A 25,923-nucleotide genomic window follows, 5' to 3' on the forward strand; every position below is an offset into this window, starting at 1 on the left:
GAAAGAAAGAAAGAAAGAAAGAAAGAAAGAAAGAAAGAAAGAAAGAAAGAAAGAAAGAAAGAAAGAAAGAAAGAAAGAAAGAAAGAAAGAAAGAAAAAAGGAAGAAAGAAAGAGAACTACAACATTAAAAGACAAAGAGATCTAGGTAGAGGAAGATCTAGGTTCAGGTCTTTCGTCATACTTGATTAGCTAGATGATTTTGGGCAAATCACAGAATCATAGATTTTGGAAGAGGAAAGTCATTTAGTCCACTTAACCCCCTTTTTATGGATGAAGAAAATGATGGGGAGAGAAGTGAATGACTTGCCCAAGAGCACCTAGGTAGTAAGATAAAGGGTCAGAATTAGAATGTAAGTAGTCTGACTACAGTTTTGACACTCTTTCAGTATACCATTGTTGCTCCACATTAATAGAACAAAATTTCTATGTAGATATTTGGAAAAAATGAATGGACTTTATCATTGGCAAAGAAATTATGAAAATGGCTAGATGATTGTATTTTTATTGCAGTGTATTTTTCTGTATTATATATTTATTAGGTTATATTAAATATTATGTGTTTAAATTATATCTATATTTAACATGATGTTAAATCTCTTTATTCTTTAATGAAATACTCTCCTTAAATAACATTACAAATAACAATGAATTTAGAATCACAATAAGAATTTTCCTGTAAAAATATTTATATTTCATAATGTTCAGACTTTTATAAAGCATATAATGCAAATATTTCCCCCATTTTATAGATAAGCAAACTGAGACTCTGACAGGTAAAGGCACTTGCTCTTAGCCAGTAAATAGTGGATCTGAGAATCAAATTTTGGTCCTCTGATTCAGGATACTTTCCTCTATACCATACTATTCCTCATGTAATCGATTTATTCCATTCCCAGGGATGTTATTCTTGATATATATCCAATCTCAGTAAAATAGCGTGAAAATTAATCACAGAGTCAAATCTATACAGTCTCTTATATGGGACCTAGATTTAATCACACACAGGATAATTGGTAACTTACTTAGAAAGAGAATTGAACAAAGTAGCATTCCATAAATATGTATGTTCTTTCTAAATATATAACATTACAATGTCTTCTAGAGTGTAATAGATACATACCTGAAGAATGAGCCATTGACATGCATTAGGGGAAAGGGGCTTTGCTATATATATAAATAAAAAGATAGCCTCAATGAAACTAACAGATAATACTGTTAAATATGTCTAAAATAAAACAAATTTGGATTAAGTTTTTAAACGACAAATTATTCTTTACTCAAATGTCAAAGCTGATGGGGAGCTTGGCTTACCTGGCTGTCTTGGACACTGCTGACCTTTCCTTTCATGGGTCTGATGAAATTATAAACAAAGAGCAACAATAAACCCAGGGGGATCATGTACAGGTCAAAATTCCAGACAGTGACCAGAAACACCTGAGGGGGAAAAGTAAAGCTACATGAGAACAGTAGGAAAAGAGCTGATATCTAGCATTATGTCACTGACCATCAAGTTCCTTTTTAAAAAATTTAAGCCAAACAGTATTCCTATTAAAAATCACACAATCAGAATATGTAATACAAGATATATTAATGTATGATATGATTATATACATATATTATATGCTATAAAATACCCAATAAAAGAAAAAAGGCAGATGAAAAGATCGTTTGACCCAAAAGGAAGGGGAAAGGTTAGAAGAACAGTCAGATAATTTTGTTTTCTTTTGTTTTCCTTCATTCCTTCTTTCTTTCTTTCCTTTCTTCCTCCCTTCCTTCTTTCCTAAGTTAATGTCAAAGGTGATAGAGTTTTCCCCCTAGCCATAGGAATATGAATTTGTCTCCCTCTCACTCTCCTTCCTTCTCTGTCTCTCTGTTTCTCTCTCTTTCGGATTTGGGAGAAGGCAGAAGTAGGTTCAGTAGGTGAAAGTCAATGCTGGCAGACATTAAGGATGCAGTCAAGAGTCTCTGAACTCAAATATCATCTTTGGCTTTGCAAAGGATATAAAGTTTGTATGAGAGTAAAGATGTAGTCAATTGAGGATTGTTATTTTTAAAAACTTGCCTGTTCTCTCAAAATACTCTCAACCATGTCCTTTTTTGCTTCTGTAAAGTATTTTCATAAAATTGAATAGAAATTGGAAAATATATGTATATATGTGAGTATATATAATATATTCACACATTTATATTTGTGTGTATACATATACACACATATACTTAATAATTTCAAGGATATCCTTGATGCTCGTGTAAATTATTCCCATAAATTGTATAGTTAAGAAAGTATGCATGTATAAATATGCACACATATTTATGAACACATAAAAGTATACATGTGCACATCTGTTTATCCTTCCTTATTTCTATATAATTTTATGAAATAATCTACAACACATCAAGGATATCCTTGAAGGTATTATATATATATGCATATATATATGTGTGTGCATGTGACAATATTTGTGAAGGTTTTCACAAATGGCATTACATAGTAGTAGACTGTATCTTTACTCTTTTACAATCATTGTTTCCTTTGCAAAGCTTGAGATGCATCTAAAATCAATGAATTTTATCTATGGATTAGATCTCATTCTCACTTCTACCAACTTTATCTTATTCTTGAAATACATATATTTATGTATATAATATACTTGCATACATGCATGTATACACAAACACACATATCTGTTTGTATATTTTAATTAGTTTGGTCCTTAAACAACAATTACAAAAACAGTTAAATCTTATTTGATTTGATGGCAGTGTGGTAATGAACAGAGGGCAGCCTCAGAGTCAGGTAGTCCTGGGTACAAGTTCTGACTTTTCTATGTGTGTCCCAGCTCAAGTTGTCCAAACTTTCAGTGGCTATAAACAACTGTTTTAAATAATAAATGACAGAACAGATGTCAATAGGCATAGATGAAAGGAGTTTCCCTTTGGGGAGTTCCTGTATCTATGAAATCATAGGTTCAGTCCTCAAAGTGAAAAAAAAAATGGTCTATGCTTGAAGTAGCTTCTTTTCCTTCAGATTACTTGCCAATTGATCCCTCAATGCCCTCCATATCAGGAAGACTCAAATATGGACTTTTTCTGTGTATATTTGGCTTTGGTAAGCTGATTTTCCTATCTTTGCTTTCTTCAGTGGCATTCTATTTCTTAAATAACTGTAATATTAGGGTCCAAAGTAAAGTGTCTCTTCTGATGGTGAAAAGAGTTCAGTAAAAACTCTCCACTGGTCTTTTCCATCCTTTGTCTCTGTTGTCCTGAATTCATCTCTAAAATCTCTTAGGATGATTTTGCTTAGTTTTGTCTCTTATCAAGCTTTTCTAAATTGATTTTTCCATTCAAAATAATTCTTATTGCTGTTTTTTGAGTCAATATTCTATCTCTTGTCTCACCACCCTTCTCCTTAAGATTTTACAAAATTAATTTATATTCTAAACGAGTGAGTCTCTTTGCTGCCATATTTTCCCATTAGTCATTTAAGTCAAGTGTTTGAAGCTTTTTTGAACACCTCATTCTGGTAAATGTGATAGGACAGGGATAGAGATTGTATCTATGACTGTATTGGTATAAAGAATTCCTGGATTAGGAAACTCCCTTTTCCAATGTGAGGCAGCATCTTCTCTGCAACTTATAATATTAAAAAGTTGACTAGAACATTAAAAGGTTACGTGATCTCCCCAGGGTCATAAAATCAGTATGTATAAGAAGAAGAACTTGAATCCAAATTTTTCATGGCTTCAAGGCCAGCTCTCTATCACTAGCTTCTTCTTGGAATTTGCAATACATCTGTTAAACTTTTTAAGGAAAGGTATTGTCAGTTTTGAAGTCCTTATCTTATAGCCAATATTCATTTTCCTTTAATGATAACATCTTTAGATAAGTTTTAATTGTCTAGTTCCTTCCCTTTGACTTGATACTTCAAAGCACACTGCAGGGGCCTGAAGATTTTTGCTTTTCTGGATGTGATCATCTCTATGAGGTTGGCAGTTGTGCTTCCAACTCTAGTCAGATAAGTTTATAAATCTCATAAAGATATTTTTCCTACTCTGTATCTTAGCATTTCTTCACTGAGATCAAATGCAGCACTTCTCTACTTTACTTCTCATTTTGAATCTGGCTTCATATTCCTGAGTTTCTCAAAGAGTTTGCCTCCTCAAGACAGTCCATTTCTGTGAAGGTTCAGATCAGTCCTAAGTTAACATTCTGTCAGTAAACCAGTACGATAATTTCATTAAAGGTAAAAATTGGGTTAAAACAGTACTTGAGTATCTCATTCTCTTCTCAGTCTTGGCAATACTTAGGGATCACTGTGATTGAAAAAAGAGTTACAGAGCCCCCAAGTCCTACAAGATGTCACTATTTTGGGAAGTGATCACAAAAATATAAATGTTCCATGGGTTGATAGACACTACATATATTTTTTCTCAACAAATATTTCTAGTATTCATAAACTCGGGGAAGGCTTCTAACAATCCTTCAATTTGATTAACTCAGCTAAAATAAGTATATTTTCACTTTTGTATTTTTTCTTTTAGCTTTATGTTCATTTTGATTCTTGTTCTAACAAGATAATTATCTGACGGTATCTGATCCAGCAGTGACAACTCTGTAATAACCAGTTATTTCCTTTGGGTTAAAATGTAACCAATTTTGTGAATGTGTATGTATGTGCACATATGTTATCAGGTACTCTTTATAGTCAATGTCTTCTAATTCTTTTAGAAGTTCTTAAGATTTAAAGTTCTGTGGCTGCATTAGAGTCTAACCTTATCTGTTCTATTTTGTTTATTATTTCTGTATCATATTTTCCAGAAAATGGTTTTCCTCATTCTCACCAATCCTTATTTTTCCAATGAAGCTCTTGAATATCATTCCATCTCTAGACTCTGTGCCTTTTCATCAACTGTTCCTCCTTCTTGGAATTTTTTCACTTCTTAACTCTGTCTTCTGATTTCCCTGCTTTCCTACTAGATTCAGTTCAAATTCTTCCTTATGCAAAATTCCTGTCTTAGTCTCCACCACCCCCATTGCCTTGCCTTTCTTTGGATCCCCAATATTTATTTATTTATTTTTCATCAATGATTTTTTAACCATTTATAAATATTCATTTTTAACATGGTTACATGATTCATACTCCTACTTTTCCCTTCACCCCCCGCACTCCCCCCACCCATGGCCGATGCACATTTCCACTGGTTTTAACATGTGTCATTGATCAAGACCTATTACCAAATTGTTGATAGTTGCATTGGTGTGGTAGTTTTGAGTCTACATCCCCAATCATGTCCACCTCGACCCATGCGTTCAAGCAGTTGTTTTTCTTTTATGTTTCCTCTCCTGCAGTCCTTCCTCTGAATGTGGGTAGCGTTCTTTACCATAAATCCCTCAGAACTGTCCTGTATCATTGCATTGTTGCTGGTACAGAAGTCCATTGCATTCGATTTTACCATAGTATATCAGTCTCTGTGTACAATGTTCTTCTGGTTCTGCTCCTTTTGCTCTGCATCAATTCCTGGAGTTCTTTCCAGTTCACATGGAATTCCTCCAGTTTATTATTCCTTTTAGCACAATAGTATTCCATCACCAGCATATACCACAATTTGTTCAGCCATTCCCCAATTGTAGGGCATACTCTCGTTTTCCAGTTTTTTGCTACCACAAAAAGTGCAGCTATAAATATTTTCGTACAAGTCTGTTTATCTTTGATCTCTTTGGGGCACAAACCCAACAATGGTATGGCTGGATCAAAGGGCAGGCATTCATGTATCCCCAGTATTTAACACAATACTTGGCATCTAAGGAACACTTGATAAATATTTAGTTGACACATAACATATTCACTTAAATTTGGAGGATCTTGTTGATTTCGTAGAGTTTCTATACTTTTTTATTCTGTGTAAAAAAAGACTGAACATTTCACACCTTCATGGTAATCATTTTGTATATCGTGAATACTGCATAATAAGATAATCAAGTATCTCAAAAAATACTTGTTTCCTTTGGATGAAGAAGAAAACCGCCTTCTTGATTTGAATCTCTAATGAGAACCATGAGCCATGACTCTAATTAGTTGCAACTTACATCTGTCTTCTAGTTTCATAATGAAAATGTTCATATTCATACCAAGTAGCATGGCCACTTTTTGGTTACTGGTAAAATACTCCATAAGTTTGAGTACTGATATTTATAATTTATTGATGGTCTAAAAATGTGATATTTACAACCCTTTAACTCCTCTTCAATTGTTACCACAGAATTACAAGGGAGGAACATATAACTGAGGGCCATTTTGAATTTCTCATTAAAGATGGATAATTCAAGAGTAAGTAGCCAACTTAATAATGATAAACATCTCCACCAGTCCTTGGAAAGTCTGCTGCTATAATAAAGCTCAAAACATTTCTGGCATGATGCCTCCTCTCAGAGATTTATCTTCACTAATATAGCCTTTAAGAACTAAGGGCAACCACCATTGTAAGGATGGTGATCCAAGTGACATCTGCAATTGAACAAATGAGCAATAAAAAATGCTACATATTTTGATTCATTTTGCCGCTAAATTGCAATGCAAATATATTCATTAAACTAAACTTAAAGATATCTGTGAAGTAAAGATTTGATGGATAGTTTTGTTAATATAATCATTATTGGTAATCAAACTGAATGATCATTAAATTTCCATTTTGCTTCGTTAAAGAATGAACTGAAGTATCATAAGACAAGATAGAAATAATAAGATTTAATATGAATGTAAAATGTTCACATATGGTAATAGGATATATGAATAAAACAAGCTTAAGATACAGACAAATCTGCTTTCTAAAATATGAGTCATCGATACCCCTATCCCAAAGTAAAGAATGCCTCTAAAGAAGAATGATAAATGAGAAGTGGTTAATGTAATAAATAATGTTCAATTCTCAATGTAAAAGCAAAGGTTGAAGAGATGCTTTGGAGGAAAAGCAGATAGAGTAAAACCCCCAGAACTCATATTTGACTAGACTTCTGCTCTACTACTAAAAAGAACATTAACATCCCAGTCAGTACTGGTGATGGATCCAGTTGATTATATCTGATTAATAGAATGCTATTTCAAAAAGCCTAATCAGTTCAAGCAAATGTGATTGAGGACAACAAACTTTTTCTTCTGTAGTACTGAGGAGGGGCTCTATTTCTGTTGCATTCTACTGGAGTATTTCTTTTGACAGAAATATAAAAGATGAGAGGAGACAGTCTCAACTTAAATCACATGAACTCTTCAGGAATATTGTTTGAATGAGTCAGCTCTCTTTTTTTTCACTTGTGCATCACAACTAGATATTCAATATTATTCCATATTCTAATAGTTATATTTGTCAATTGGCATTCTATATCCCCTTTCAGATGTAAGAAACCTTAAATTTAGGCAATGCAAGTAAATGTTGAACTTATCATAACTTAGAATGTATTTTGAAATGGAAGAATCCCAGTTCAGCTCTAAAAATTCCCAAGGCAAAAGAAACAAATGCTATTCTAATCACATTACATGTTCTATTATCACAAAAAATGCAGTGTTTTTATGTGTAGAAATTATAAAAGTACCCCTTCTCAAAAAAAAAAAAGCTTAGTTATTTCTAATGACTCTTTTTCAATCTTGCACATTTTAATACCAATCATTAACTAATATTCTTATCAAATTATCACAAGGATTAGTAGTCATCTTCCAGAAACACACACATATACACAAATCGCAAAAGGAACAGCAAATAAAGTCTATTAATTGGGGATATGCCCTGACTCCAAATTGTAGCACTGATAAATATTTTAATTTACTTATAGAGCATATGGCATTGCTTCAGGTGGCATGGCATTTACAAAGTTCAAACTGGGATGATTCCTGGCTTTGACAAACCCAAAGCAAAATGAGTAAAGGTGCTGACGAATATAATTTAGATCTTATTAATATACATAAAATGCATATGCTTTACAATTGAAACACATTTAATAATATACACTTTCCATAGGATAAACTTTTATATATTATATGTACTTTTATGTATGGTCATACAAATCTATACAAACACTATATATACACACATAGATATTTGTTTAATCTATCTACTTGAATGACTACTTGACTGAGGACCAAGATTAAGGAATGAATTAGGTCTTATGATTGAGCAAGTAAACAGCATAACATGGAACAAACAAAATGTATATCTGTGTTTGTGTGTGTGTATATATATATATTCATTCATGCATATATATGTATGTATATATATACACTGATACCATAGTTTGTGTGTATATATATATACATATATGTATAATTATATCTTTTTCCTATTTTATGTGTATATTATATGTGTATATCTATATCCTTGATTACTGATCAATCATAGACTCCAATTCAATATAATTCAGTACTTTTCATCTTCAGTCAATTAGCCAGTCAATCAAGAAGCATTTATTTTTTACTATGTGTCAGGCATTGTAAGAAAGTCTGAGGAAACAAAGGCAAAAGATAGTTTCTGCCATCTAAGAGCTCATAGTCTAACAGGGGAGGCAGACAAATTTACAAACAAGAGATATCCAGGATCATTTGGAGATAATCAACAGTGGAAAAACACTAGCACTTATTTTATATTTTATAGCCTTTCTTAAGTGTATAATTACATACACTTAAGAATATATATTATATTATGTATATAATTATACATATATAACACATATAATATGTATATAATAATGTACATTACTACATATACACTTAAGAAAGGATATAGATATTTCAAAATAATTTTTGAGATGGGTATTTTTATCCAACAATAGTTGGAACATTTTAGGGAATTTGGAAATTACTTAAAATGACAATAGAAGAAACAGAAAAACAACAATAAAATAATGACGAACCTTATATAGTTTTAAGGTTTTCAAAATGTTTTCCATATTTAATTCATTTGATCCTTACAATCATCCTGTGAAGCAGGTACTATTATTATTTGTCCCTTTTACAGATGAGAAAACTGAGGTTCACAGAGATTCCCAGACTTGGTCAGGGTCACATAGTTAGTAAAGTATTTGAGGCAGAATTCCAGCCAAGCCCAGTGCTCTATTCACTATGCTATTTAGTGTTTTCAACTCAGTAACTTTTTGTTGCTGGCACTGAAGGAGTAAATTTCTTGAGCCAGACTCTGGTAGTAATGGAAAGGATTATTAAGAACCTTACATTGAGGAATGGCTGAATAACTTGTGGCACATGTTGGTAATGGAATACTATTTTGCTATAAGAAATGATAAACAAAATGATTTCAGAAAAAAACCTGGAAAAATCTGTGGGAACTGATGCAGAGCAAAATAAGTAGAACTAGAAGAACATTGTACATAATAACAGTAATATTGGATGATGTAATATAATTCCCCAAAGTAAGGTTCAAATTTTATTGAAATGGAAATCTGCTTTCAATGACTAAAAGCTATAATTAGGTCAGAAAGCTATAGAGGTAGAAAAGTGCAATGAAAAAAATATTGATTTTGGAGTCAAAGGACCTGTTTTCAAATACCACCCGTATTATTACATATATGACTTTGCAAAAGCCATGCACTCTCCCTACATTTTCATTTCCTCATCTGAAAAAAGGAAGGGGTAAGAGTATATGGTCTCTGATATCCTTTGCCAGCTCTGAATCTATAGTTCTCTGATCATGTGAATAAATCCACAGTAACAATTGATAATAAAAGGGGAAACAGAAACAGAATTTATGAGCTTAACACTTTTTCCTTTTGTGAACATTTGTCATCCTCTGCCTTTTTCCAGGCTATGTATGTATTATAAAGTACCATTTTATAGATATAGGCTAGAAATCAGGTCTGTTCCTGAAAAGTAAATGTAAAGTTTTATATGCTCAATCCTATTCTTTCATTCTTAAATTGGAAATACAATCTTCTGTAAAAATGACACTCAAGAAGGCAATGAATATTTTAAAATTTGTAGAGGAAAATATAATGATTAATTACATACATTTTCAGACATTAATCTAATTCCTACATTGTCTGCCTAGATATGGATCTCATAGTATATCATCTTACCTGTAGCCTGGGCCACCTACGCCCTTTCTTTGTGCTACCTAATTTACCCAGATCTTTTTTCAAGCTGGAAGTTCTGAATCCCAGGGAAAGACACCACTATGAAGTTATGATTAAACTCTCTCATGTTCCATAGAAAACCTGTTGTAGGGATATATTCTCCCTACTCACCACTGTAGGTCTTGAACCCCTAGCAATGTGCTTTTATCTAAATGCTTGCACTGGTTAGGCATTCACAAAAGTAACACCATTAGATCCTAAATAGAGCCATTTTCTTAATAAGTTAAAAGCAATAATAATCTCATTTGCTTAATATAAAACAAAAGCGGGGGGGTCTATTTAGCACAAGATGCATACGAAGCACCAATAACTCTGTGGGGAGGATTGGATGTATACCTAAGCAATACTAACATTGGACACGTAAATAGAGAAAAAAAATCCTTACGTTCAGGGTAATTCTCAGTTCTGGAATTCAGGTATTATCAGTCCATTTAGAAATATTTGCACCCCCTGAAACCAATTCTCTGTTAATTGTTCTACTTCTTGTCCTTAAAAGTTTTCTTGTTGGGCAATATCTAGGCTTCTATTCTAGGATGGATGAAGCTTTGTCAAGGTCTTTTAACTAACAATCAGTCAAAATGGAAGAAAGAAATTCCCCTTTAAGCCTGAAACTTCAAAGCTCATCAGGCTGGGCTTTTCTCTGGAATGCCAAAAAGCTCAGCTAGCTCTTCACTCACAGAGGTTCTGTATCATCCATCCTTTCGATCAGCTTTCAGCCAATTTAGCAGCCAACTAGCTGTAAAACTTTTATTTCTCCTTCTTGTTCTTCCTTTTCACACCAGAGAGGGCAATAGAGAATAAGTACCTATGAGAGGCTTCATTTCTCTCCATTATAGATGGTGTTAGTGGCAAAATAACTATCTCCTAGTTAGAATGTCTTTTTCCAGCCAACCAGGAACTAGCATCTGATGTCTTAATAGGTGAATCTCCTGCTGTTTCTTTTTTTCCCCATACAAATCCCTTACTTCTGGTACTTTCACTCCCTGTTTTCCTTTCTGTTCTATTTTTAATCCTCCTGTCCAGACTCCTAAATTTTTATTCATTCGATGGCTTAAATCTTTTCATTCTCTGATAATCAGTGAGGTTAATGTAAACAAAAAACAAACAACTCACAAACTCCACTTCTCTGAACTGAGTGTTTGCAAAATTATTTCGTAACCTTGAGATTGTTATGTGATTTATCATCTTGTGAATTTTAACTTCTCAGTAGCCACTTAAAATCAACTGCATGCAAATAAATTGAAAGACCATAATGTCTCACATTCATATCCTCTTACTTGAGTCATCCTGAAGGCCTCAAAATGAGCCTCCTAACACTGGGTCTCTGAAAACACTTTAAATCCTTATTTTATATGTTTTTGTTAAATAACATTTTTTCTTTGTCTCTTTTAGGCAACAAAATGTTTATATATTAAAGGGACACCATTTTAAATCCATTGCAAGGTGACAAACTCTTCTAATTACATCTAAAAGTTCATTTCTGTATTTTTGGCAAACAAACTTTTCAAATCACTTCTGAAAACCCTTTCTTTGTACCTAGATTTGGGCAGTTTTTTTTCTTAATTGAAGGGAAATCTCTTTATTGCTCCTTTCAGTACTCAAACTGTTTACTTATGAAAAGGTGTTTCTTTACATTCAACCCATGGTGATTTATTTCTTACTCTTTATGTAAAAGTATTTTACCTCTGTCTTTCAGTAGCCAAATTGCTTGCTTCTTCAAGGTGTAATATCTTACATGAACATGTTATTTTTTAATGTGTATCTTCCAAAAATAAAAGAAAAATAACTCTTTAGAGAGAACATGCTAAAACAAGAGTTCTTAACATGGTGTCTATGAACTTGTTTTTTCTAGAAGAGATGATTCATTTTATTGTGAATTAACCCTAAACTTGACCATCATCTATGCCATATCAGGTTCAAGCAAAGAGAAAATGTACCATACTTATACCTCAACAATAGCTTTGAATCTCTAGGGTAAGAAGGAATTATAAAGATGTGAATAAGGTGCTACAAAAAGCCTAGGGGTGATCTAGTTGTGCCTCCTCTCTATTGTGATAAATACTCAAGCTATTTGGATAGCTTTAACAATATCCCAGGATTAGATTGACCAATAACACTTATTATCATAATGGGAGTCTTATTCTTGAAGAGAAGGGGAAGAGGAGTTGGTGGTGTCTGTCCCCACTTCGAAGAAATTCTATCTAGAGTGGACAGAGACTTGGGGTTTTGGGAATGTCAGTCCTGGCAGCTTTCATTCTAGTAGCTTTGGTCTCATTCTGAAAATTATTCAGGAATTTCTCTGTCTTCTCACTCCTTGACCTCCTCCCCATGAATTAAAAAGTGATAATGATATTTTGATGTAATTGCTTTCCTTTTATTCCTTTTATTTATTTTTATTTATTTCCTTTTATTCCAAAACAATATTTTGGAAAAGGAATTTTGAAGACTTTTGTCTACAAAACTTGTAGAATTTTGTAAAGATCAATAAAGGGGCCTATGAAACAAAACAAAAGGTTAAGAATCTCTATATTAGATTGATACACACTTATTTAATGTAACCCCTTCCTTGATATTTCACATGCTACTTCACTTATTTCTTCAAACATTGTTCCCTTGTATTTTGTAAAAACTGCTTTCATTTTAGAAAATAATGGGTTAATCTAGGCTGAATGAAAGATGTAAAAGACATGATAGAGGCTAAAATGTAAAAATCAGTGGTATACAAATAGTAATGCGTATTTTCAGGGAAAAAAAGTTTAAGGGCAGATTGTTACATATTTACTCAATCAAGTCACTCCCCCTCATTTCAATTAAGTCATAAGATGCTTAATCAAACAATTTCAATCATAGTCCTTAGTCTAAGTATGAAAACCTTTGAAAGATTCTTGATGAAGGGAACTGATTCAAGACTGGAAGACTTTTCCATTTGGTTATGGGATTTTATTATATCCTTTGGGACTTTCATTTAAAAAAGCATCTATTTAACTTTGAGTATGTCTTTCCAGCATTCCTGAGGAGAAATTGTTTGGTGGAAAGGAGAGGCCATAGCTTCAGTTATGACTGGTTTCTTTACTCTTTCCCTCTCCCCTTCTCCATAGTCAGAGAAGGTTCTTATAACTCTGAAAGGGTCTGAAAGATATTGGGCTTCTCACTTTTCTATTGGTGTCCTAGCAGTAGCCTCGGATCAGTTGATAGTTGGGTGTGCATTAAAAGCTATGGAAACACAACATGCCCAGAAGAAAACACATTATTAATAGTATAATTTAATTAATGGAGTAATTATACTATGAATAAGAGAAAAGGGCTTTCAGCAACCAGAAATTGTAAATTGTCTTCGACATATGTACTCTCCAAGTTGGTACCCACTTAACTCTGGACTCCTCTGTATTTACTTGTGGGAGAGTTTACCCCAGGCCTTGGAAGAATGTCTTATAACAATTATTTTTATGGTTTACAACCTTAGAAATATCTCTTTCTAAAGTTACTTGAGGATGGGTGATTAAAATGATTTAAACTGATAATCTTTGATGCTGAAAGTTTGGGGGAAGAATGCCATTTTGAGCCCAAACTGATAGCTTTGAAGCATCCTCTCTGATTACTAAATGGTACCTCTAGAGCCCTAAAGGAGAAGTAGAGCCAGATATTGGAGATCCAACAAATCAGTTGGAGATTTCCTCATATGGACTACAATACCAAAGTGAAATCATGAGAGATCATGTTTATTGCAATACAGTTCAGGAAGTTTCTTAAAGTTCTGACAACCCAGCTTTCAAATAATTTATATACTTTTAAATAGCATCATAGCCTATAATCACTAATTTCTATGTATAAAATGTGTGTACGAAATGTTATAAAATAATTGAAGTGATTTCTATAAGTGACTGTAAAAATCTCTTTCATTGACCACCTTGTAATTCTAACTTTAAAATATGTACAATACAGTCATGGAATTTCACTAAAACAAAGGGCAATACATTTAGAGTTGGAAGCTAGCCCATTCTCTTTACATTAGGGGAAATTCAGCCTCAAAGTGGTTAAGTAGCTTATAAACCCCCCAGGTCATAGAGATAAGTGTCATAACTGTGATTTGGACCAAAGAATATAAAGGTAATTAGTTTATATTTTTCCTTACAATTATTGTTAGTGCAAAGTAGTTTTATGCTACTTAATGATTGGGTCATTTATAATTACACAAAACTAAAGAGACATATTAAAATTGGAAATGGACTAAAAAAGATATTTTTAAAAACTTCTGTTATTTAGGATCTTGAAATTGCTTTAATGTTATTTATTCAAAATACATTCAAACAAAAATTCCAACTAGGTCAATTAGGTAAGCATCATGAACTTTGTGTTTTCTAGTAAAATAGGCTCATCAAAAATAAAGACTGAAATGACAAATAGATCTTTTAAGTCAGAAATTCTACACTATTATTATTCATCAGTGCAACAAGTGCTTAGTATAAGAACATAACTCTGGCAGAGATGCCATTTGCCTCTTGTCATAGAGTTTTAAGTTATATTGCTGAAAATTCAACCAAGAACATGCTGAGGCAGACCCTTTTAGAGATCATATGCACAAAAATCAATGAAAGAGTGAGGAATATTTTTCATTAAATATTTAACTTAAGAAAAATATAGTAAATATTTCATCATTTAAAAGACACGGATTTTATAGTGAGCTAAGTTCTACTGTTACATAGAGTAAGGTAATTTATTTGGGAGGTAAAACTTCTGACAGTATCAAGTATATATATATATATATTACAGCAAAACTTAGAAATTAAAGGAAGTCCAAAATCAGTGAAAATTAGTAAGCAACTAGTATGCACAAGTACCATGCTACCTGCCTCGAATTCATAAAAGAACAAATTTTCTCATAATATTATTGGGGATTTTTTGTTTCTTTTCTTCTAGATTGTCTTTTACTCCTCTATATTTGCGTCCCTTGTCAAATGATCTCTCTTTTGTTTCTTTGTTAAGATATGCCATTGAAGATTCTACATTTTTTACCTATTATTTTTGCTATACACCTATAAATTCTGTTTTCATAATTCTTCTGTTTTAAGTACTCAGGAATAGTGTTGTCATTCCATGTTCTCCTCACATTCTTTTGGGTCCTGTGTCTAATCCTCCTGTTGAATCTTTTTTTCTTTTTTCAGTTATCTATTCACAGATGGCTGAACTTCTTTACTAAATGAGGAGTCATATTTCCTTCTCTTTTTTAATTTCAACATTCATCTTTAAAAAATTCAGTTCTAAATTCTCTTCTCTTTTGCCCTCCCACTGCCCATTGAAAAGGCAAGCAATAGGGTATTTATTATATATGTGAAGTCATGCAAAACATTTCTCCATATTAGCTATATTGTAAAAAAAGGAAGAAAACTAAAGAAAATTTAAAAAATATGCTTCAACCTGCACTCAGAGTTCATAAGTTCCTTCTCTGGAAGATGGGAGTATTTTTCATTATGAGTTCTTTAGAACTGTCAAGAATTATCTCATTGGATAATTTGGAAATAGGTATCAGGTGATAACATTTGCATACCCCAGTGGAATTGCTTGTTAGCTCTGGGAGGGGAAGGAAAGAAAATGAATCATGTAAACATGGAAAATATTTTAAAATATAGATTTAGTTAATTAATTAACTAAAAGAAAAATTAAAAAAAAAGAATTATCTCATTGATCAGAGTAGCAAAGATGTTCACAGTGGATTAGCATTACAATATTGCTGCTACTCTATATAAGGTTTTCACTTATTCTGCTTATTTCATTTTATATGGCTTCCCATGGTTTTTTTCTGAAATTATTCCTTTCATAATTTCTTACAGCACAATAGAGTTCTAGGGTCTTCCTGGCCCTGGAAAGAGGTCATGTACAGCTGGACTGTGGAATTGGGTTTTATGGCAAGCCTCTGCATTGGGTACTTGGTTTGACTACTGCTATTCTCTTGCCAGTAATATGAGAAGTGGAGGAGGTAAGCTGAGTGGGCTCAGGATAGGTGCTAGCTCATTTCTGTTTTTTCTTGCCTTCTTTTGGATTCTGGGTCCCCAGATCATGAAGACAACAGGAGCTGCTTTATTTTGGGTGTATAATTTCTGTTTTGGAGAGGTTAGGTTTGAGAATTTTTTAGGATCAAAAAAAAATATCTAGTCCTCCATCTTTTTGCTCATATGACCCAGAACTTCCAGGAATTCAAAAATAAAACAAGCCCCGGCTTTAAGGAGCCTATATGCTTTATCAACTAAAAGCCAAGTAGTAGTCTCATTGGTGGGTGACAGCAAAGGGGAATGAATGCATAACAAGGGTGTTTAGCTAAAGAACAATTAAAATCCCAAATACTTTAACAGCTTCATAAAATACGATAGTATTTAGGCTGGATCATATTAAGGGCCTGCTAACCAATAAAGGACAGTAGTCTGGGAGGAAGGATAATCATTGCAGTATAAAATCATGATTAATTATTATAAAGATAGCCACTATAATAGTGTATAAAAAAGGGCAGAACGGAGATATACTTTAGGAGCTATCTGATGGTATGGATTCAAAACTTCCTCAAGAGAAAAGCAAAATACTTATTATTTACAATTTGATGATACTGCCAGTACTACCATGATTTTTCCCCATTCCCCCACCAACAAATCACAGACTCTCAGTATTAGAAGGCAAATCAAAGGCCATCTTAACCAAATCATTTTCTATCATTGGGTTCTGTCTTGGCTACTTATTACAAATCTGACTTGAGTTCCCTCTCTCTGAATTTCACTTTCCTTATCTGCAAAGGGAAAAGGTTGGACTAGATTATCTCTGAGGTTTATCCTTAGTCAAAATCCCATGATACATCTTATTTACTTGCATAGCACTAGGCTTGTATTTGTCTTCTGCAGTGAGTATATTCTATTTTGTAATAAAATTATAGATATATGTTTTGTAATTCATCCTAGGGAAGAAGAGAGCATGTCTTAATCTTTCTAAAAGACCCAGTGAAATGCTTTGTACACAGTAGGTATTAATTAATGTTTGCTAAATTGTTCCAGATATAATAAAGATGATTGATTGCTGATTTGGAAAAGAAAATGCCACATACTAGTAAATCAACCCCATGCAAAAACTATTATGCTAATAAAAGGAATAGGGATAGGGACTGCACCTATCACTCATTGGTACCAGAGGTTAATTCCTTGATGAGGAAATGACCTTTACCAACTTGAGTTGGCCCATCTCTGAAATTTTTAGTCTTAGAGAGTTAACTAAAACACTAAAAAGTTAAGAGACTTGCTCAGGATGCCATATACCTCTTATGCAGCAGTGGCCAGGGCTGCCCAACTCCAAGGCTAGCACCATGTTTGTCATGCTGCAGTCTGATATCAATGATGTTTTAAAAAACTGATTATAAAATAATGCAAATATACCCTACTTTAATAAAAAGTAAATATGCAAAAAAATATTTTGCATCATGAAAGAATCCTTACAAAGGATGTACTACTGTCTTAGTTTAACTTGTTTGTGTCCTTATTAAGTTTAAAATGTAATTGATTTATCAAGCTTTAATTTGAAACACATGATGCTGATGGTGATGATGATGATAATAATGATGATGGAGAACAGCCATGCAAATTCTTATGGGGATTTATCATAAATCAAAGTATATCTGTGTAAGCATATGGCAAATAATCGGGCAGCTCTGCAGGAAGCCTAAGAGCCCAATAATTTCAATATATTAGTCATTTAGGGAAGTTAAATATTCTTATTTTCTTAAACCTATAACAATTTCTAAGACAATTAGGACCTTCCTGCATACTTTGCTTCAACTTCCCAGTTCTCCCACCTCTTTCTTTCTAACTTCAAATATACTTAAACAAATTGGAAACTATTTAGTTTTACATCTTTTATACTTGAAGTGTAAAATTAGGAGCAATAAGGAATGGAGAAGAGCATATGCCTTCCAATTTATAATCTGGTCACAGAAACAAAGTTATGTCAAATTACATGTTCATAAAAGGTTCGAAAAATTTAAGACAACCACAGAAATAAATAAAGCAGAGTGTGGTTAACTGCCAAAATGTTATACAAATTGCCATAACTATTATGGGAGCTGGACAAGAGGAGAAAAATCTTCAGTAAGAGAAGATTTTGAAATGAATACTTGTTTTTCATCTAGTTCTTGAAGGATATAGAGAATTTCAAGAGGTAGATGGGAGGAAGGAGTACATTCTAGGCAAAAAAAAAAAAAAAACAAGTAGAGATAGTTATACTCAGCCAGTTTAGCTAGAGTTAAAGGTATATATGGAGAAACAGGAGACTATAAAATTATAATGGTGAGACTGGCTCAGAGAATAGGCTGTTTTGACTGTTAGATGGGATGTTTATTTTTAAATTTTATTCATCCTACAGGAAATAGGGAGTTAATGAAAGCTTGTGTGACATGCCCATGGCAGTGTTTAAGGAAGTATTACAGAACAGAAAGTAAAAAGAGGAAAGACTAAATACTGGAAGACCATGTAAAAATGTATTAAAGCTGTATAGGTGTAGAGAAGTAGGGCTATAAACTAAAGTGATCATTCAAAGGAAGGAAAAAGAAAGGAGAGATCAGATATTATAGAGAATAACTGATCAGGCTTTTCAACTGACTGAATATGGTATAGAGGAAAAGAAGGGAAGAGAAAATAATGTATCAGAGGACAAGTCACTGAGTTTGGAAGACCTAGAGATTAGTGGCACCATTAATAGAACTAGAGAAGGCATATTTTGTGGTGGCAAAGTGGAAAAATAAGTATCAGCACCATCATTTCCACTTCTATAGAATAGAATTTTATAGTGAAAATTTTCTTACAAAACTTTGTAGGATAGTTCAAGTAACATTATCCTCATTTTACAGGTGAGAAAATGGAGGCAAGTGACTTGCTCATGGTCGCAGAGCAGAAATGAGTTCGATTTTAGACATGTTAATTTTTGATGAAAACATCATGCTGGGGTAGCTAAGTAGTGCACTAGATATAGCTCCAGGCCTGGAGTTGGAAGGACGTGGGTTCGAATCTGGCCTCAGACACATCTTAGCTGTGTGATCCTGGGCAAGTTATTTAATCCCAATTGTCTAGCCCTTAATATTTTTTTTTGCCTTGGAATCCATAATTAGTATTGAGTCTACAACAAAAGATAAGGGTTTAAACACAAACACACACACAGATATAGATATATGCAGTTGGAATTCCATATTAGAGTATGGAAGAAAGGTAAACTCTAAGGAATACAAATTTGAAAGTCATTTATGTGGAGGCAAGTAATAGTTCAGGTTGTGAAAATGGATTAAATTCCTTAAAAGAATACAAAAAAAAATGATTTGTGAAGGCTAACACACCTGAAGTGGTAAAAGTTAAAAAGGAGTCAGTGAAGAAGACAGAAGGAACAGTCCTAGTAATAGGAACAAAATCAAGTTAGTATAGAACTACAGTAGCAAAGGGAGGACAGAATTTGAAGGAGAACTAAAAAAATTCACTGAAAGTGACAGTGAGGATGTTACTAATGACCTGCAGGAATATACTTTCAGTAGAGTAGATGCTACAGGAGCCAGATTAAAGGAAGTTTGATAGGAAAGTCACAGTGAGAAAACTTTATCTATCTATAATTTACTTGAGAAGTTTTTTTCAACAAAAGGAATGAGTCATAGTAAAGTATCTAGACCTGTATACCATTCATAAGTAGTTTAAGAGAAGAATGGATAGGAAACATTGAAGAGATGATAAGCCACAAGAAATAAGAGAAAGTATGATTCAAGGTACAGAGAGATGCTAGCCAAGGTAAAAAGGAAAGTTACTACTTAATAATAAACTCTTATTAAGCACCTACTAATTGACAGGCACCTTGGTAAGCATTGAGCAAATAAATACTAAAAAAGAAAGACAGCTCTAGCCTTCCAAGAGCTTACAATCTAATGGGGAAGACATAAACAGGAATTTTAATAAATAGAAGGAAATAAAGGAATATAAAAAAATAAACATTTCCTGTATAAATAAGAGGAAAGGGACGTTTGGGGCACCAGAGGATAACCTGTATGGGATCATGATGCTTGTGGAGTCAAAACCAAGAGGAGTAGTTTATGGTAAATAAAGTTAGCTAGAAACATCTGAATTCCTATAAAGGAATTGGGAAGGTTTCATTACTCTGCCTTTCCACCCTCCAATCAGGTGGGAGAGGCAACTGAGGGTGCTGAGGAGGTATTGAGTACTAGAGCTGAAGCATTCTCTAAGATGATGAAATTTTAGGTGATGAACAAAAAAGGATGTCCAAAAAAAGGGGAAGATATAGCAACTGGAGAGTTGAAATGAAGCAGAGCAGCTGATGATTAATGTGCTTTTACATAACTGGGAAGAAAATATGTGTAAAGAAATAAAATGGAAAAAGCTGGTTTACTTTAATAATTAGAATTTTTTACATTAAATTGTGAAACTACCTTTCTAATTTCTATTCATCTTTATCATTCATTAAACATTTATTTTATGAAACTCATAATACTTCTAAATCTAGTCGTTATAGTTTATTATACATCCTCTATTAAGATATAGAAATAACTTTAGAAGTCATTGAAGGAACAGCCAAGTGGCTCGGTGGATTGAAAGTCAGGCCTAGAGATGGAAGGTCCTGGGTTCAAATTCAACATCAGATACTTCCTAGCTGGTCTGACCCTGGGCAAGTCACTTAACCCCCATTGCCTAACCTTAACCACTCTTCTTCTGCCTTTGAACCAATACACAGTATTGATTCTAAAATAGGAGGTAAGGGTTAAAAAAAAAGAGGTCATTAAGTTCAATCTTCTCATTTTATAGGTGAAAAAGCTGATACCCTGAGAAAATCTGATTTCCTCAGGATCAGATGGTTAATAAATACAAGTCAGCATTTCCTGACTCCAGATTCAGAGTTTTATAAATTATATGGCCTAGTGGTTTTATTAAGTAAACTAGCTGCCTAAAAGATATCAGAAGAATTGGTTAGAAAATGTTCATTGAAAAAAAATATTAGTGTCAGGAATCCTTTGGGCAAAAATCTTTTTTTTTTCCCTATTACTATATACTATGATTTGGGGTGGCAGAACCTAAAGCACAGGTTGTAAGTTTCTCTCCTTTGTGAGCAGAACTGATACTGTTGTCTTTTTCACTTGTCTAAAGCAACAAAGTACATCATTTTCATAGTGAAATACTCTGAAAGTTTTCACAAAGGAAAGAAGTGATCCCTTTTTTCTTAGTAGGGAGTTAAGGAATTTAAAGAAACACATACATTTTTATAGATTCTAAACATTAAATTAAAATTGTAGAGTTTTAGAATGTATCCTATAAGGTAGAAGAGTTTTTCTTGGCTACTATTTTCCCCTGGTGTAAGGATAAAGTGGGGAGAATAGGAAAGGGAGAAATTGCTTTTTACCCTCTATTCCTACATACATTTCTAGTCAAATAATTAACATTTTCCCCTGTCCTGAATGGAAAACATTTGTTAAAATTCCAACCGTTCTAATTTTTTCCTCATGCTACTGACCACCATGTACTTTACATTTCTTGACAGTTTTATATAATTGAAAAAATCAAATAGTCGCCTATGGCACTATTAAAAAAAATACCCACCACACACAAAGCCAGGAGAACTAATTCTAAGCTAGAAAAGAAGAAGAAAAGAGACCAAATAAAAGAATCAAAGCTACCCAAGCATTGCTCCTGTTCTCTTTCCCCTAGCAAGGTCAGAGTTTCAGGTTGGGACTGAAAAGGTAAGTTTCTCATTATATATTTTCAGAGAAGTTCAGAGAAGTAATTGAGCAGCTGAAAGTCAGATTTGGAAGAAATACATCTTTCAAAATCCATCAGCAAATTCTCTGTACTGATTATAGGAACAGGGGGGTAGGGCAAATCACAATTTTATTTATACTTGCTAAAGCTGAAGAGGTCAAGAAAAATTCCCATTAAAGGACGCAGATAAATGTCTTGCCTACTTCAGGGACCTAATTGTTAGCATTGTAGGAAACATCTGTGGTAAAAGTCAGATTGGGCTTTAATTGGACTCTAAGTGGAAAAAAGTGTTCAGGAGAAGTGTTCTTTGACTTCAATCAAATGAACATCAGCTTACAATTGTGACTGAAAGCTTCAACTTGACACTTAAAAGACTTATACTCCTTCATGTTCAATGTAAAGATTAGATTTGAATGAAGAGAAAAAAATAATCTCACTGAATAATAAAGAATGTATATAATTAGCACTAGTACAGCGGTAGAGTACTGTATGTGGTTCAATGTACTGCCACTTCACTTTTTTTTTAATATAAAAGACTTGTTGATGCAAGGTACAAATTAAATATGGAATGATTCTATTTCTATTCAGTATTCTTAAAACAGGCCAAGGTTTGTTCTTTCAGGAAGCCTCCAATCTGTTTAGAGTAGGATACTATTTGTAGTAAAGTATAATTCCAACTTGGAATGGATATCATGTCTCTCTTGGATGTTTGCCTAATATTATGATATATTAACTACCAGGGTCATAGTAAGAGTTAATTGAAAAAAAAAGTATTGCAACTGATCCACATGTACCTAGCATTTCTTTTTTAAAAGAGATAATCTTCTAGCCACCAACTGCTTTAAATATATTTTGAGACTGATTACAAGATTTCATTCATCCTACCTATTTAAACAGTAGTCTAAAAGTTATCTCTCATAAACTGGAGTTGTTTTGTTTTTTTTCTCATTATAATTAATAAGTCTACCATAATAGGGCATTAAAATATTTGTGCCCAGCTGTACATGGACATCCATATAATTGTCTTACCTCTTCAAAAGTTCATTTTTTGGCCTATGAAATTAATTTCAAATTTGGTAATTTATTATAAAAACACAAAAAGCTGCTAAAGTCAAGTCATAATAACTGATAGCATTTTAATATCTCACATTTTAAATAAGAACATTAGATAAAAAGGATAGAAGAGAATGAAGTTTCCACCCTAAGGTTTTCTAAGATCAGATCTTTTTAAGTACAGAATGGAAATATTTTAAAAGGCCCTTTAAAACCGCAAGGCAGATGTTCAGGTAAAACCAAAGCCAGAAGATTGTTTATTTTAATAAAGCCATTATATGTGCAGCCCCAAATTAGGAATGGCAGTGAGGCCAGGGGATGTCTAAACCATCACCACCTGTTTGCCCTGAAAATCAATTAAAGTCACACTATCACAGCAATCCCTTCCTAGCCAATAAAACTTATACAGCTTTACCGTGAGACTTTAGGTGCTCTGAGGGAATGTGCTTGAAACCTAAATCCTTAGTCTCACATTACTTTGCTACTCACATTAATATGAGCTAACCACTGTAAAACTGGCCTTCAGGGGGTGGTGGTAGGAATGGGAGGGAGCAAGGGAGGAAAAGACAGAGAAGAAAAAAAGGAGAGCAAAGGAAAGAAATATACACTATAATTGCTTTCATACTGTGGATCATACCACTACTCCAAATTCCAATAATTCTTCCAAAGACTCAATCCTATTTTTTTTAAGGTAAGAAAAAAAATTAAAAATCTTTCACAGCAGAATTCTGTTCTACATATTCTTTGCTACAGAACAGATCCAACTTTGCAAGTTGAAAGCAAGGGCAGTAGAGACATCCCAAGTGTTTTAGTAATTAAACGAATATGCATAATGAACCATATGCCCAAAGGGCCTGTTCTTCATGTGGGCCAGATTTTTGTTTGAATTTTTAATTTTTATATACAGATGAAACATTCAGTGTAATACACCAACAGTGTGAGATAACATGCAATATGAAAAAGTGAGAGGGAACTGTCCGTGTGAGAGAATGATCAGGATATACTAGACAAATTCTCCTCTTAGATTTTGATTCAAATGTGTTTTTCCCCCTCCAGCAATTGTTCTAGTCATCTGCTCAGAGTCTTCATAAGAGACACATAAAGAATACACTGACAGCTTTATACAGTATGACTAAAATACAGTGCCATCAGTGGAAAAGTGTGAAAATCCCATGGGACAAACATGGGTTCCCCCTCCCCCTTTTTAAAACATCCTCGTACACTCACTATCCAAGCTACCATTTTGAGGAATCCTCTCAGCTCTTATTGAAACTTAGATATAACTTCAGATATCTTGGGTTATTTTTATTAGAAGTTTCAAACTGTTACAAAAGGAAATTCTTGTCTCAATGGAAATAATGGTTCCAACTATATATTTCAGTTAAAAAAAACAGGTAAAATGATTTTCAACCCCCTATACTCTGACAAGGCCACATGTATGGTATTATGGAACTAAATGTTACTAAATTCTTATTACGGAAAACTTTTTTTAAATCCTCTTACATTATTAAATATGAATTAAAGGCTCTGAAGGTCTATTATATAAATTATAATTCTACAAAAAGAAGGAATTTTAGGTTGGAAAAATAGATATTGCAAGATGCAAACATAAAGCAGAATAATAATTCTGTAATAGAAAGAGTAAGCAGGATTTAAGATGTGCTTATACAACATTTTCAATTTACAATGACATTCCAGCCAAATGTTACCAACTTCCAAGAGCAGTTTGGTCTTCTTCCTGCCAAATTTTGGATAAAGTCTTGGCAATTTAAACTACCACTGTAGGTTGTGTTTTTAAAGGAGGGTTCAAGTTCATCAATCTCATAATCTGCCTCCTTCTCACCTTCTCCCTCTTCCACCCTCCCATTCAGTCTTCTTAGTTTTTACTGAAATAACCTAAATGCAAAATGACAGACTGGAAGTTATGGAGTGGAAAGCAGGTCATGAAAACAAATCTGGTCAAAAGTAAAATTAAAGTCTAAGCCTTAAAAAAAAAACATTTTTCAACCTAGAGGTGCTATCTTTTCACAATGTAAACAATACAAATGGAATGTAAAATGTGAAATCTCCTTCTCTAGGAGATTTAGAGAGAAAAATAACTGAGCTGTAAATAATGTCACTCATTGCTTTCAGTCCTAATTCAGGGTTTATGCTTTTGAAACTGGCTGGGTTACTTGATCTAGTGGTCTCAGTGGAAAGACAGATAAACTTCAACTGTAGTCAGAAGACAAAAATTGACAAGAAGCATCACCTTTCCTGACTGTTTAAATCCTTTAAGGAAGTGTTGGAGCAATTAGAGAGGGAGTCTAATCTTTGCAGAGTGCATTAACACTCTCTGACCTCACAGACAATAGATCAGACCTCAGACACATAATGCTTCCCTAAGGCTTTTTAGCCTGAGCATTTGATCTCCTAGTGACTCTGTATGTGTTACTATAGGTATCAGGCTAGAAGGCATTATTCTTGGTGCACTACAAGTCCACGCTTTCTAGGTGGGTGCTCTCAGGGTTTATGAATAGCAACCAAAGATGCTACTGCAACCTACCACTGTGTGGTGTACACATACACACATACACTCACTCCCAAGCACATATAATCACCAGCAACATTTTGCATTATTCACCAATTTACTTCTACTCTTTAGCCTATATATAAAATTTGGTCTGAAAAAAGTGGCCCCATGATGAATACTTCTTGATCTTTTGATAACTATATGGGTAGTACAAGGAGTACTCAATGACAGATTCATTAGTATCAGATAAATAATTCTCTAATAGGCAGGAGACAGGAAGTGGAGTGGAGGGGGTCAGGAGGAGGAAGAGGAGGGAAGAAAAATCTGTACTGTGAGCTTTTAAATTTTCATCTATTCTGTAGGTCACTTCTGTTCCACAGGATGCTCTAGTCAGGCAATAACCTATTTCCTGATGAACACATCCTGTCCCAACTGCTAATCTCACTTTGTAAGCCTTGC

The 25,923-nt window shown here is 33.5% G+C and overlaps 1 protein-coding gene across 1 annotated transcript in view; it reads right to left on the reverse strand.

Moving 5' to 3' along the window:
- Positions 1–25,923, reverse strand: part of MCTP2 (multiple C2 and transmembrane domain containing 2) — a 185,918-nt gene that overhangs the window by 31,838 nt on the left and 128,157 nt on the right. The window contains exon 16 of the mRNA XM_044660134.1: positions 1,312–1,434. Within this exon, the coding sequence (XP_044516069.1) occupies positions 1,312–1,434 (123 nt within the window). The remainder of the gene's footprint in view (positions 1–1,311; positions 1,435–25,923) is intronic.

The sequence above is a fragment of the Gracilinanus agilis genome, chromosome 2, assembly GCF_016433145.1.
Source record: "Gracilinanus agilis isolate LMUSP501 chromosome 2, AgileGrace, whole genome shotgun sequence".
NCBI lineage: Eukaryota > Metazoa > Chordata > Mammalia > Didelphimorphia > Didelphidae > Gracilinanus > Gracilinanus agilis.